Below are 14,527 nucleotides of genomic sequence, written 5' to 3'. Positions count from 1 at the left end.
AATATCTTTCCATATTTACAATATTTGTTTCAATCTATTCCGTATTTACGTGATAAAATTTTTTTTCGAGATTTGAATAAAATGGTTAGGGAGTTTTTATGGAGGGGTAAATTTTCAAGAGTAGCTTTGAATAAATTAACTTGGAAATATGAGTTAGGGGGACTACGTTTACCACATTTTCAAAATTATTATGAAGCAGCCCAACTTAAATTTATTAGTTCATTGATGGATTTGGTACGGCCTCCTAGTTGGGCTAAAATTGAGATGGCAAGTATTTCTGAATTTGAAATACATCAATTTTTGTTCAGGTGGAATATAAATTTGTTACAACAATATAATGTGCCTATACTAAAACATTTAATGAAGTTATGGATAAAGAAAAATAAAATGAGAGGCTCTAGGGGTAAATTATTGGCTTTGACTCCATTGTATAATAATCAACTTATTTCTTTTTCAATACATAATCAAAGTTTATTGCATTGGAGATTTAAAAGTGTGAAAAATTTGGGAGATTGTTTTAAAGAGGGTAAGTTTTTATCTTTTAATCAGATGAGGGAAGATTTTGGTATTGATAAGAACTCTATTTCTTTATTATCAAATTTGATCTTTGGTAAAATGTATGTTTGGTAGAGATATGATTTTACCTAAAATGACTAAATTTGAGACTTTTCTTATGAAAGTACCAGAGAAGGGTTATATTTCACATATGTATCAAATATTACAGGATGGTATGGATAAAAAGGGTTGGGATAGATCTAAAATTAAATGGGAAGTGGATATTGGTTTTACTTTTTTCTGAAGATGATTGGTTAGATATCTGTTATGATAGTGTAACTAGATTGATAAATGCACGTTATGCAATGATTAATTACAATTTTTTACATCAACTATATTTGATAGCTGAAAAATTAAAAAAAATATGGTTTTAATGAATCAGCTTTGTCTTTTCGATGTGGTGACACAGTTGGAACTTTTTTTCATGCTGTTTGGTCATGTATACATATACAATCTTTTTGGAAGAAAATTCAATAGTTTTTAGAATATCTGTATAAGATTAAAATAGTTTTAGATCCGACAGTATTTTTATTGGGTAGTTTGCAACCTTTGAGAGGTTTGGGATTAGATAAGTTCCAGCTTGCTTTTGTATATTTAGCTTTATCCGTAGCAAAAAAATGTATTGCTAGTACGTGGAAAGATACATATATGATTGATATTAATAGATGGCATAATGAGATGAAATATTGTTTAATAATGGAAAAATTACATATGTTTCGCATGATAATTATAATTTTTTTATTCTTTCTTTGGCTTGGCTTCGCGGACGAAGATTTATGGAGGGGGTAAAAAAGTCCACGTCAGCTGCAGGCTCGTTTGTGGCTGACCAGTCCGATGCGGGACAGGCAGACACGATTGCAGCGGTTGCAAGGGAAAATTGGTTGGTTGGGGTTGGGTGTTGGGTTTTTCCTCCTTTGCCTTTTGTCAGTGAGGTGGGCTCTGCGGTCTTCTTCAAAGGAGGCTGCTGCCCGCCAAACTGTGAGGCGCCAAGATGCACGGTTTGAGGCGTTATCAGCCCACTGGCGGTGGTCAATGTGGCAGGCACCAAGAGATTTCTTTAGGCAGTCCTTGTACCTTTTCTTTGGTGCACCTCTGTCACGGTGGCCAGTGGAGAGCTCGCCATATAATACGATCTTGGGAAGGCGATGGTCCTCCATTCTGGAGACGTGACCCATCCAGCGCAGCTGGATCTTCAGCAGCGTGGACTCGATGCTGTCGACCTCTGCCATCTCGAGTACCTCGACGTTAGGGGTGTGAGCGCTCCAATGGATGTTGAGGATGGAGCGGAGACAACGCTGGTGGAAGCGTTCTAGGAGCCGTAGGTGGTGCCGGTAGAGGACCCATGATTCGGAGCCGAACAGGAGTGTGGGTATGACAACGGCTCTGTATACGCTTATCTTTGTGAGGTTTTTCAGTTGGTTGTTTTTCCAGACTCTTTTGTGTAGTCTTCCAAAGGCGCTATTTGCCTTGGCGAGTCTGTTGTCTATCTCATTGTCGATCCTTGCATCTGATGAAATGGTGCAGCCGAGATAGGTAAACTGGTTGACCGTTTTGAGTTTTGTGTGCCCGATGGAGATGTGGGGGGGCTGGTAGTCATGGTGGGGAGCTGGCTGATGGAGGACCTCAGTTTTCTTCAGGCTGACTTCCAGGCCAAACATTTTGGCAGTTTCCGCAAAGCAGGACGTCAAGCGCTGAAGAGCTGGCTCTGAATGGGCAACTAAAGCGGCATCATCTGCAAAGAGTAGTTCACGGACAAGTTTCTCTTGTGTCTTGGTGTGAGCTTGCAGGCGCCTCAGATTGAAGAGACTGCCATCCGTGCGGTACCGGATGTAAACAGCGTCTTCATTGTTGGGGTCTTTCATGGTCTTTAATTTTTTTATTAATAGGTGGCTATTATACTCGGAATATTTACATTTCAATTTATATTGATCAGATTTCAATATGTATATTTAACTTTTTCTTTAATATTCTTTTTTCTTTTTTTATGCCTCTCCTTAGGAGAGTTGGCTGAAGGGGGGGGTCCTTTTTTTTTCTATATATAAAAAACCATTCATGTTCATGCTTAATATGTCATATTATTTGTTTTTTTGAAGGAATAAATAAAGTTTAAAAAAAAAATTTCTTCCTGCTTACCTAAAACTATGCCCTTTAGATTGAGAATCATCTGCCCTGGGAATTGGACTGAGTATTTCACGTGCTCGTCATGAATTTATAGAGCTCTATAGGGTCGCCCACTCAGCAGTTTGTACACCAGGGAAGAAAGACCCAGCCTATCGAACCTTCGCCTATATTTCAATCCTTCCAGTCCTGGAACATCCTAATGAATCTCCTCTTTAATCCTTTCAACTTATTGATATCCTTCCTATGGCTGGGTGACTAGAACTCCACCCAGTACTTCAGGTGTTGTCTCACCAACGTCTTGTAAGGCTGTATCATGAATTTCTGACGACCTTTGTGCTCATTACCCCACCTAATGAAGGAAGTGTGCCCAACGCCTTCTGCACTACCCTGTTCACCTGAGACACCAATTAATTTTGTCAAGATGCATTGCATTTGTAAGGGGAGAGTCACTGGAAAATTTGATTGTCAATTGAAGTGCTTTCTTTTAAAATCAATACATTTATGTTTAAAGAATTGCTACATCTTCCTTAAAATGTGTTTTTTACTCTTTAAATTCAAAGTTAGTTTCCAAAAGATCCTATTTTTTTATAAATATCAATTACTGCCATCATTAACTCAGGGTGATTCAGAGTCAGGTGTTGGCAATTATGCCATAAAGATCATAAAGGTACGTGTCTCCTGAAATAGCTGGTCCGTTGTTGCCTATGAGTGGCTTCAGATCCTGATCAAGTGGTACGCACACATTGTTTAGAGATGGAATCGGGACGTGTGACATGATCAGATAGCAAGGGCAAGTTGTGGCTGAGGAGAAAACCATAAGACCTAAGGCATAGGAGCGGAATTAGGCCACCAAGTCCATCCTGCCATTTCATCATGGCCGATTTTGCTTTTAAATTAAATTTGGACATATAGCAACGTGACAGGCCCTTCTGGCCCATGAACCCGTGCCACCCAAATACCCCAAGCTACATCCCCCATTTGAAGGGTTGGAGGAAACTGGAGCACCCGGAGGAAACCCACACAGACACGGGGAGAAGGTCCAAACTCCTTGTATCTGGCGATTTACTGTCCTTTTTAACCTGATTCTTTTATCTTCTTCCCGTGAGCCTTGATTCCCTTCCTAATTGCAAACGTATTTACCTCTTTCTTAAATATCCCCAATGACTTGGCCTCTGCATTCATCTGTGACAACGAATTTCACCAATTCCTCACCCTCCTCATCTTGGGGTTTTACTGACCCGTCAGGAGGGCCATTGAAGCTGTTTGCTGACAGATGAGAAATGACTGGAGGGTAACGTAAAAGTAAATAAGTAATTGATTCTTGAGTCAAGTGATACCTTTTTGAAAAGAAATGCTACTTCATAAAGTGAAATAAATGCTGCAGAGTCTCGAGAGGTTGATCCCTCGGACAGGGTTAATTTTTGGGTTGGAGATCTTTCCATGGAATTAGACTGAGAAAATGAGTGTGTTTTAAGAGAGAAAATGAGTGTGTTTTAAGAGAGAAAATGAGTGTGTTTTAAGAGAGAAAATGAGTGTGTTTTAAGAGAGAAAATGAGTGTGTTTTAAGAGGCAAAGAAGGGAAAAGACTGGAGAGAACAAAAGAGATCGGTGTCTGGTGAGATGGCATCTGCATTGATCCTGTTGCAGTTTTTGGTGAATTGAAGTGGATTAACGCTGGAATTAATGTGAGTCTTGTACAATCAGGAATGCCACTAGAGAAATGGGGGAAAGCAAGGGGGAGGTTACCAGAAATTGGCATTGATGCTATCTGCTTAGAGACTGCTAAGACCGAAGACAAGGTGTTGATCTTCCAATGTGCATGTGGCTTCACTGCAGTAGGCCAAGCAAATGTGGGAATGGGAAATGGAATTCAAGGAGGTAGGGAAGGCTTGTTAACATAACTGGTCTGTCTGGCTGGAGATGAGAACAGAGGTTAGAAAAATAATTCTTAGATGTGGTACAAAATCCTGGAGTGTTGGAAATTTGAAATATAAGAATGCTGAAGTCAGTCAGCTCTGAACTAGGAAGACAAGACTGTTGATTTTACTTAGGTCGTGTGTGCTAATGAACTGCATTACACACTGAGCATCTTTGGAGTAGGGAGTTCACTGTGGAAAATGCAGTGGTGTATTTAAAGACGTTCCAAGGAAGATGCAATACACAAATGTGCTAGAGAAACTGAGCAGGTTATGCAGCATCCATAGGAAGTAAGGGATATCCAATGTTTCGGGCCATCAAGTCCATCCTGCCATTTCATCGTGGCTGATTTTAATTTTAAATTAAATTTGGACATATAGCACCGTGACAGGCCCTTCTGGCCCATGAACCCGTGCCGCCCAAATACCCCAAGCTACATCCCCCATTTGAAGGGTTGGAGGAAACTGCACTTTGTACCTGATGAAGGGCCCAGGCCTGAAACATTGGATATCCCTTACTTCCTATGGATGGTGCATAGCCTGCTGAGTTTCTCCAGCACGTCTGTGTATTGCACTCGACCCGAGCATCTACAGATTTTCTTGTTTAACTTCTCCCAAGGAAGGTGATGTTTTGTAGCTGCAGTTTGTGGGAACCGATGGAAACAAATCTAATCCTGGTGACCAAGCCCGAGGGTCAGATTCGAGAAACACAAAAGTTGCAGACACTGGAAACTTGAGCGATGCTAGAGGTGTTCAGCAGGTCAGGTAGAGCATGAAAATTGATTTTTCTAATTTTAGGGAACTCCCACCCTGATCTGGTTTTACTGTTTATCTGTTCTTTAGTTACTTCTGTACTTTATTCCCTTCCTCTGTTTTCTTCCTTCTCCCTTTCTTTCAGGTGTCTCCCCCTGTCTATGCCACACTTTATGAACTGTAGCATATCCTCTCTGGGTCCTTCCCCCAGCTTCTTTCCGAATTTATGTATGTAAAATCATCCCTTCCCTTTAGTGTTGATAAAGGGTCCAGGCCTAAAACGTTGACCATTTCTCCTATGGAGTTCCTCCAGCATTGCAGTTTCTGTGAGATAGACGTTTGTTTGGGTATTAATAGGAGTGATTGAAGTAGCCTGGAAAACTTGTCAGTCAGGCACCACCAAAGAGCCAAGATATCAGACTTTTATTTCAATGTGGAAAATTGTGACCATCCACTTTGGTTTAAAAAAAAAGGAGAGAGAATTACACATGTCGACGTTCAGAGGAACTTGACTATCTTTTGGTAAAAGTTAGTATATAAACACAGCAAGCATTAACATAAGAGTGAATATGCTGTGAGCCTTCATGAGACAATAGTGTACAATGGTTTTATCCTGGACTTTCTACTTGCATTTGAGATTCCCTAGATGGAGGAGGTTGATCAATGAGCGATTAAGCATCTTGCTACCTGTGACAATAAACTTGAACTTGATTATAATCTAGTCTAATTTAATTCAAACATGCAGTATGGTAACAGGCATGTCCACTGACACTCAGTGACTCTGAAGGGGCTCTCTTTTACATCCCTTTCTCTCCTACAGTAAGAGGCTTCAGATGACACTAATGGTGAATCTTTATCTTGCATCAGGCAGAATCGATGGAACTCTATTCTCCAGAGGGTTCTGTACTATTACATGACAAAAGGAACCTTGAACAGGCTCTTCTGGCCTATGAATCCATACCTCCTAAATACCCCAATTAACCCTGCACATTTTTGAAGGGTGGGAGGAAACTGGAGCACCCAGAGGAAACCCGCACAGACAAAGGGAGAATGTACAGATTCCTTATGGACAGCACCAGATTTCAACCTGGGTCTCTGGCGCTGTGATAGCATTTTGCTAACAACTGCACTATTAAGATGGGCCCTTGCATTAAGAAAAAATGAGAGATGATGTTGAAAGTTTTAACATTTTTAGGGGTTTTGAAGGGTAGATGCAGGGATGATGTTTTCAGTGGCTGGAGTCGATAGAATAAGGGGGTCACAAACTGAAAATGAGTTTTCAGGTCTAAGATGAAAAGACATTTTTCAGCTTGAGAGTCGTGACTATACTCAAGATGAAGATGGGTAAGAAGGGAATCAAAGGATGAGGGGGTTAAACCCGGAAAGTAGCCCTGAGGTAAAAGATCAGCAAGAAAATGTGAAGGAACCAGAGGACCTGGGATAATGGGATGGAGTCCTTGTGGGAAGCAGGGTGTCAGGATGTTTAGGCATGAGGGATTGGAGTGAATATTTATCATTAACCTATCCCTGGTAAAATTGTCAAGTCTTGTTGTTTAAGTGGACAGTTGCTGTTTAACTGTAGCTGCCCCAGTAACCACCTTGGTCAACATAGTTGCTTCTACTTGTTCCTGTGCCTGCCGACCCTATATCGCTCCTCCCCGACACAATGGACAAGGGTGTTCATTTTGGCTTGGCCTGCTGTTAATCTTTCTCATTCTCCAGGACATGCTCTTCCTGACACACAATCTTGTAACTTCGTAATTTGGTGGTTACCAAAAATGCTGACTGCTATTAACAGAACAAGCTAAGTTAGCTTTTCAACATCCTTATGAAACCATTTCAACTAAACCTATCTCAGACATTACCTTTGTTCACAAATCCCTCCCACATGTTTCTCCTTGCTAAAAATAACTCCAACACCTTGTATTCCTTCTGGACACTTTCTAACCAGATAGAATTAACATCGACTTCAAGTTTCCCTTCGGCTCCTTTCTTGCCCCTCTCTTTCCCTATTCCCTCAGTCTCCTTTCTTCCAGCTACCAACCCCCTTCCTTTCCTGCACCTATTAGAGAGCTAACCCCCCCCATAACTTCTCACCTTTATTTTCTCTCATCTACTTTCTAATCTATGACTGCTTGCCTTGTGCTCCTTCCCTTGCCGCTTTCTTCTCCCCCTTCCCCCACCTTTTTTATTCAGACACCTGCCTGTTTTAACTTGTACCTGATGAAGAGCCCAGGCCTATGTTGGTTACCCTTTACTTCCTGTAGGTGCTGTGTGACCTGCTGAATTTCTCCAGCATGTTTGTGTATTTATCTTGTCTCTCTCTCGTTTTTGTAGCTTTGAGGAGGAATCTCAGACCCAAAATGTTGAAAGTTTCTCTTTCTACAGATGTTTGCCCAACACTTTCTGATTTTGTTTACAAATTTAGCATATGCAGTCATTTTGATTTTTATTAGTTCTTTGTGTACCCAACATCGGCTTAACTGCATGTTGGGGTCTGGTTAATAAAACCAATGGAGCTTTTAACTCATCAGTTGAAAGCATTGCCATCAGTGATAACTACAATTAATTTATTTTATTAGTGCTATTGCACAGGCACAATGAGAACTTAATTTATCACAAAAAAATTATTTTTTTCTGTATTGCACAGTCAGTTTGTTTACATTTCTTATTTTATTTCTCTTGTTTGTTAATGTATGCAGAGGGATCTGGACCAACTGGGAAAATGGGCTGAAAAATGGCAGATGGAACTTAATGCAGACAAGTGTGAGGTGTTGAATTTTTAAATTTTGTTTTTCAAAATATATTGAGCATCAAAAATAACTTTGTACACATTATGCAGATGTACGTTGTGCTCTATTTTCTTAAACAGAGAAACCAACGCACACAAGGCATTGCATTTTGAAGAACAAGCCAAGAGAGGACATACAGTACACAGTAAATGGTAGGACTCTGAGGAGTGTGGTAGAACAGAGGGATCTGGGAATGCAGATACACAATTCCATGAAAGTGGCATCACAGGTGGACAGGGTTGCAAAGAGAGCTTTTGGCATATTGTCCTTCATAAATCAAAGTATTGAGTATAGGGGCTGGGACATTATGGTCAAGTTGTATAAGACATTGGTGAGGTCAAATTTGGAGTATTGTGTGCAGTTTTGGTCACCTAACTACAGGAAGATAGAAAGAGTGCAGGGAAGATTTACTAGGATGTTGACTGGACTTCAAGAACTGAGTTTATGGGGAAAGGTTAAACAGGTTAAGACTTTGTCCCCTGGAGTGTAGAAAAATGAGGGGAGATTTGATAGTTATTTAAAATGATGGGGGGTTGAATCGACAGAGTAAATGTAGATAGGCTTTTTTCACTGAAGGTAGGTGAGATACAAACCAGAGGACGTGTTAAGAGTGAAAGAGGAAATGTTTAGACAGAATTTCTTCACATTGGGAGTGTGGAACGAGCGACCAGCTGAAGTGTGAATGCAGGCACCACTTTAACATTTAAGAAGAATTTGGACAAGTACATGGACGTGAATGGTATGGAGGGCTGTGGACTGGGTGCAGGTCAGTGGGACTGGGCAGAATAATAGTCTGGTATAGATTAAAAGGGCCAAAGGGGCCTGTTTCTGTGTGATAATATTCTATGGTTCTATGATATCTTGTGTATAATTTACAGTTACTGACAAGAATTCTGCCTTGCCTGCAGGAAAAAGAATCTCAGGGTTGTATGTTTTACCACAAGTGTATTCTACAATAACTTTGGACAGTAGTAGTTCAAGCTGATGGTGCGCAATAATATCATGTACCCAGTTTTAATTTTAAAGTTTAACAGATACAGCAATGCATGCATTTATCAATCACTGAAGCATGTGGATCTTTGACGTTTAGGTTGTCCTTCAACAATAGTTTTATATATAGGGCAAAGATATTTAGCAATAACTGGTTCTAATTATACAAATCATGAGTCCCACAGGATTGTTGCATCTAGCTTAACTTTGCAGAGGTAGGTAACTGCATGCTATAAGCACAGGCATGAAGTAAACTCACTGGAAAGATCACCCTGGGATGCTTTACAGTACTATGTTGATGTGGCAGTTGATGAAATGTTTTGTCTGATGTCATTTTCCTGCCAAATAAAATTTTTGATTCCAGGGTTCTGCATATATTAATTCTTAGGTTCACATGATAAGGAAGGAGGTCTTTCACTCCATTGAGTTCACACTGATGATCTTGGTCGTCCCATCTCCTCTGCCCTACCCCCAAAGCTCTGCAAATTCTTTATATTCCGATGTAGGTCAGTTCCCATCACTGTGCCCAATGGTCCCTGGACTCAAAACAAATTCACATACCACTTTTCCATCTTTGGTCAATTGCTTCATTCTGTGTTGCCTTGCTCTTGACCCCTCTAGCAATGGGGTCAGAGCAGAGAGCACCAAGTTCCTTGGATTTCACGTAACGAGTGACCTATTGTGGATACTCAACTTGTCAGGAAGGTGCAAGAGCGACTGCACATCCTGAGAAGACTAAAGTGGGCAACCTACTATGGCAATTCCATCGAGAGCATCCTAGTTGGTTACATCGCAGCTTGCAGCAGAGGAATGAATCGGCGGGCAAAGCACTTGTCCATAAGAGCAGCAGAGAGAATTAATGAAGTCTCCCTCCAGCCCGCCTCCCCACTCTATCAACATAATCTACTGGGATCATTGTCAAAAGAAGGCATGTGCCAGGGCTGTAGGCCAATTGGGTGTAATTGGGCAGCACTGGCTCCTGGGCTGAAAGGGCCTGTTATCATGCTGTATGTCTAAATTTACATTCCCATGGGCAGTGAGAATGCTGAACGATCAAAGGATCTGCTCACACTAACCATCCAAGACACTAGAACCACACTGCCTCCCTGGCTTTCATCTCTGGGACCCGTACTGTTGCAGAAACACGTGAGAGGTCATAAGATCCATTGATCGAAGAGGTGCAGCTCTTGCACACCAACCCTCAGTATGCCTATATGGTGTATCTCGACGGTCATGAGGACAAAGTCCCTCTCCGGGACCTGGTGTGTGCCGGAGGCCCCTACCCCATTCAACCCAGATCCTACCTACGCCCCCATTGGCCTCCTCAGGGACTTGGCACAGGTTAGCAGCCTCTTCCAGCTGCTCTGACCACCACGACTGCCCCCACATACAACCAAGCCCCACCTCCTACAGAAACTGCCCTCCTTCCCCACCCTCAGGAGACAACCAGCAATGGAACTGACCAGTACACCACTGTCAGAACTGTGCAGGCCACGGAAGTAGAGGAGACCACCTGATTGGCCAAGCCTGTAGAATTTTAACCCGGTGGGGTTTTGTTTTAAAAGAGGTGGTGAGTGTGGTGATAAGTATGTATGACTGTGTATGGGTAGCTGGCCCATCCATTGATGACTCATTCTCTTGTAACTCCTCCCCTTGTGACCCAGCCATAAATGTTGACCCCCCTCCCCCATCCTTCATTCGAGTACATGGAATCGGGCCAGCTGCAATCTAAAGTGTATTAAAGCCTATCATTTCTCACTCACTGACTTTGGAGTCATTGATAGAGCGTATCACTGGTTTTGAATATTCTGCTGTCTAAGGAGTTTGTACGTTCTCCCCATGTCTGCGTGGGTTTCCTCTGGATGATCCGGCTTCCTCTCACCCTTCAACGCATATTGGGGTTGTAGGTTAATTGGTATATTTGGATGTCACAGACTGGAAAGGCCTGTTACTGTGCTGTATGTATAAATTTAAACGTTTTATCTGATCCCTTGCCACTTGTCCTCAAGCAGAACCAGATTCTCCAGTCAGTCCATGTAACTGAAGTCCATAATGTCTGAATTCATTTAAGTAAAAGTTCTAAGTTATGTTTAAAGCCTTTAAATCTTTCTTTAGCTGCCGATAGACAATCACACATTTGTTGTTTCGTTTGACACTTGTACAAACAAATACTACCCTTAATCGTTCTAGGATATCCTCTCAGTCAAGAACTGCAAGATTTTCCATTATCAATACAGCAACTATCCCTCCTTTCTTCCCTTGCCTGTATTGCACAAACATTAAGCAGCGAAGAATATTTCAAACTTAAATACCTGGTCCCTTTTCTTTAAAGTCAGGCCTATGTTATTGACCAACAGCTCACCAATTTTGTTTACGACACTTGCATTTACATTTGTGCACTGTAAACCCAGCTTGGGCCTTGTTACTCTGGACAGAGAACTATAGAATACTACAGTACAGAAATGGGCACCTGTCCCACTGACTTGCACCCAGTTCATAACTCTCCATTCTATGCTCCAGGGAATAAAGTCCAATCCTGTTCAACCTTCCCCTGTAACTCAGTTCCTGAAGTCTGGGCAACATCCAAGAAATCTTCTCTGCACTCTTTCTATCTTTCTTGTAGTTAGATGACCAAAAATGCACACAATACTCCAAATTTGACCTCACCAATATCTTTAACAACACCCCAACTCCTGTACTCAATTCTTAGATTTATGAAGCCCAATGTGCCAAAAGCTCTCCTTTACAATGCTTTCCACCTGTGATGCCACTTTCAGGAAATTATTTATCTGTTCCCATGTCCCTCTGTTCTACCACACTCCACAGTGCCCTACATTTCACCGTGTATGTCCTTTCTTGGTTTGTATTTCCAAAATACAACACCTCACTTGTCTGCATTAAGTTCCATCTGCCATGTTTCAGCCCATTTTTCCAGCTGGTCCAGATCCCTCTGGAACCTTTGAAAACTTTCCTCACTGTCCACATCGTCTCCAATCTTAGTGTCATCTACAAACTTGCTGATCCAATTTACCACATTATCACCCAGATCATTGATATAGATGACACACAACACCTCTAGTTCACAGGCCTCCAATCTGAAAATTATTCATCCACCATGATGCGCTGGCTTCTCCCGACCAGCTGTTGTCAAATCTAGTTCACTACTTCACCATGAATACCTAGCGTCTGAACCTTCCTGAAGAATTTCCCATGTGGGACTTTGTCAAAGACCTTACTAAAGTCCCCATCTTTGTCAACTTTCCTGGTAACCTTTGCGAAAAACTCTAAGGTTGGTTAAACACAACCTACCGTGCAAAGCCATGTTGACTATCCATATACTTGGCCTTAATTTGTATGCATAGGTATTGACTTTTGAATCTTTGGTGAATATTACAGCAGAATACTGTGCATTATATGATATCTGTAGTTGGTAATGGAAGGTGGAGAGAAGATGCTTTACCTTCTCAATTGTCGAACACTACCAGACCCTGAATGACTGTGATATAGCCTAAATGGCGACCATTCTTGTCATCAAACTGGAGCAGATTCTTTTAAATAGCTGTATACATAATTCAACTTGCATGCAAGTTATTGTTCCTTTATCATTGCTGTGTCTAGATCCTGGAACTCTCCACTCAACAGCACCATGGGAGAACCTTAAACATGCAAATCAGGAAGCTCACTCTCCACCCTTGAGGCGTCTAGGGTTTGAGAGTTCAATGCCTTGGAAGAAATGTTTTTAAAATATGGTTCGAGATCCATTATTGTGGTGGCTTGGGTTAGTGTAACAGCCTGTGCAATACTGTTACAGCGCTGGCGACCTGTGCTCGAATTCGGGGCTGCTGTTCTCCGTGTCTGCGGTTTCATCTCACTTTATCTGATCCCAAGTTTCATCTCACTTTTCAAAATCGTCTGGGGGGGTTGTAGGTTAATTGGTGTATTTGGGAGGCCTGGGTTCATGGGCCAGAAGGCCCTGTTCACGTGCAGTATGTCTAAATTTAAATTTTTTTAAACATTTAATATTTTCTTCAAGCCAAGTTTATTGTCATATGATTAGACAAGTACAATCCAACAAAACAGCATTTTCTGATTCTTGGTGCAAAACACGCAGACGAATAACCAGACGTAGCACATATGAACACAAACAATAAACGTGTGGGGAAAGTATTCAGATATATAAATCAGTAAATATTGCTTTGTGAATATGAGCATTTCGGATGGTCGTTCAGCATTCTTACTGCCTATGGGGAGAAACTGTTCCTCAGACTGGGGTGCTGGCTCTCTTACTCCTGCATCTCTTTCCCAACGGGAGCAGTTGATAGATGCTGTGTGTGGGGTGGAAGGGGTCCGCAACGATTTTTACGTGCCCTCTTCAGACGACAATCCTGGTAGATCATTGATTGGGGGGGGGGGGGGGGTTGGCGAGGGAGACTCCACTGATCCTCTCTTCTGCTCTAATGATCCTGTGGATTGATCTCAGATCCATTTCCCTGCAGCAACGGTAGTACACTGTGATGCAGCCAGCCAGGACTCTCTCTCGAAGGTTGACTAACTGGCCGGTTGCCTAGAAGTAAACAGTCTCATCTGTTGGGCTCATAGCCATTCAGCCTGGATATTTAGCTCAGCAATGTTAAATAATTATTCAGCTATTTATTTTGAATTACAGCCCCTCATTGTGTGCTCAACATTCTAACACCTGCAGTTTTTGTGTTTTTTTTTTTACTTGCTCCTGTTATCCACATTAGTCATTTAAAATCTCCTGTATTCCACCTCTCTTTGACCGTTCATTCCTCCCATTTTTCTTTTCTCATCTCCTCCCCAACCTGATCAGATCACTGCCCTGGAACTCTTAACTGCACAGAGGAGGAAGGACCCTCTGGCTTTTCCTCCTGACATCCTCTTCTTACATTATTCCAGTTTCTTTCCCCACCCACTTTCTTCCCCCTCCCACCTGCATTCACTTATAGCCTTTCAACTCGAGCTCCTTTCCCCTCCCCCACTTCCCATTTGACGGTTATTTTTGTTTCTAGCATCTGCGGTGTTTTATTCAATTTAATTTCTACTTTTACTTTCAGCACTCCTTTAATGAATCCCAGACACCACGATGTCCATGATCCTGTTTGCCTATGTTGTCCGGGTGAAAGATGGGATGCCACTTTCTGCTTCCACTGACTTTGAATACAGTGCAGAGTTGCAGGAATGCAAAAAGCATATGAAGATTGTGTCCAAAATGCTTGAGCAATTTCCTGGCCGTGGAACTGTGAAGAATAATCAGCTTCATATACAGTGAGTACTCCATAGAACGTTATAGAACAATACAGGTCATTCGGCTCATGATGTTGTGCCAAAGCTACTCAACAATCTAAACCTTCCCTACCTGCACTCCCATAACACTACTTT

At 41.8% G+C, this 14,527-nt stretch overlaps 1 protein-coding gene across 11 annotated transcripts in view; it reads left to right on the top strand.

The window, feature by feature from the left end:
* Nucleotides 1-14,527, top strand: part of sec22c (SEC22 homolog C, vesicle trafficking protein) — a 75,096-nt gene that overhangs the window by 4,932 nt on the left and 55,637 nt on the right. For 4 of the 11 annotated variants that reach the window (XM_069912911.1, XM_069912903.1, XM_069912909.1 and 1 more), the window contains one exon: nucleotides 14,203-14,413. In XM_069912911.1, the coding sequence (XP_069769012.1) occupies nucleotides 14,232-14,413 (182 nt within the window). In that variant the 5' untranslated portion in view covers nucleotides 14,203-14,231. Of the gene's footprint in view, nucleotides 1-8,047; nucleotides 8,117-8,217; nucleotides 8,290-11,033; nucleotides 11,086-12,745; nucleotides 12,906-14,202; nucleotides 14,414-14,527 lie in introns of those variants that run through there. The other 7 variants (XM_069912904.1, XM_069912905.1, XM_069912908.1 and 4 more) reach the window with 5 other exon arrangements.

The sequence above is a fragment of the Narcine bancroftii genome, unplaced genomic scaffold (genome assembly GCF_036971445.1).
Source record: "Narcine bancroftii isolate sNarBan1 unplaced genomic scaffold, sNarBan1.hap1 Scaffold_258, whole genome shotgun sequence".
Taxonomy (NCBI): domain Eukaryota; kingdom Metazoa; phylum Chordata; class Chondrichthyes; order Torpediniformes; family Narcinidae; genus Narcine; species Narcine bancroftii.
This window is presented reverse-complemented; position numbering and strand designations above follow the sequence as displayed.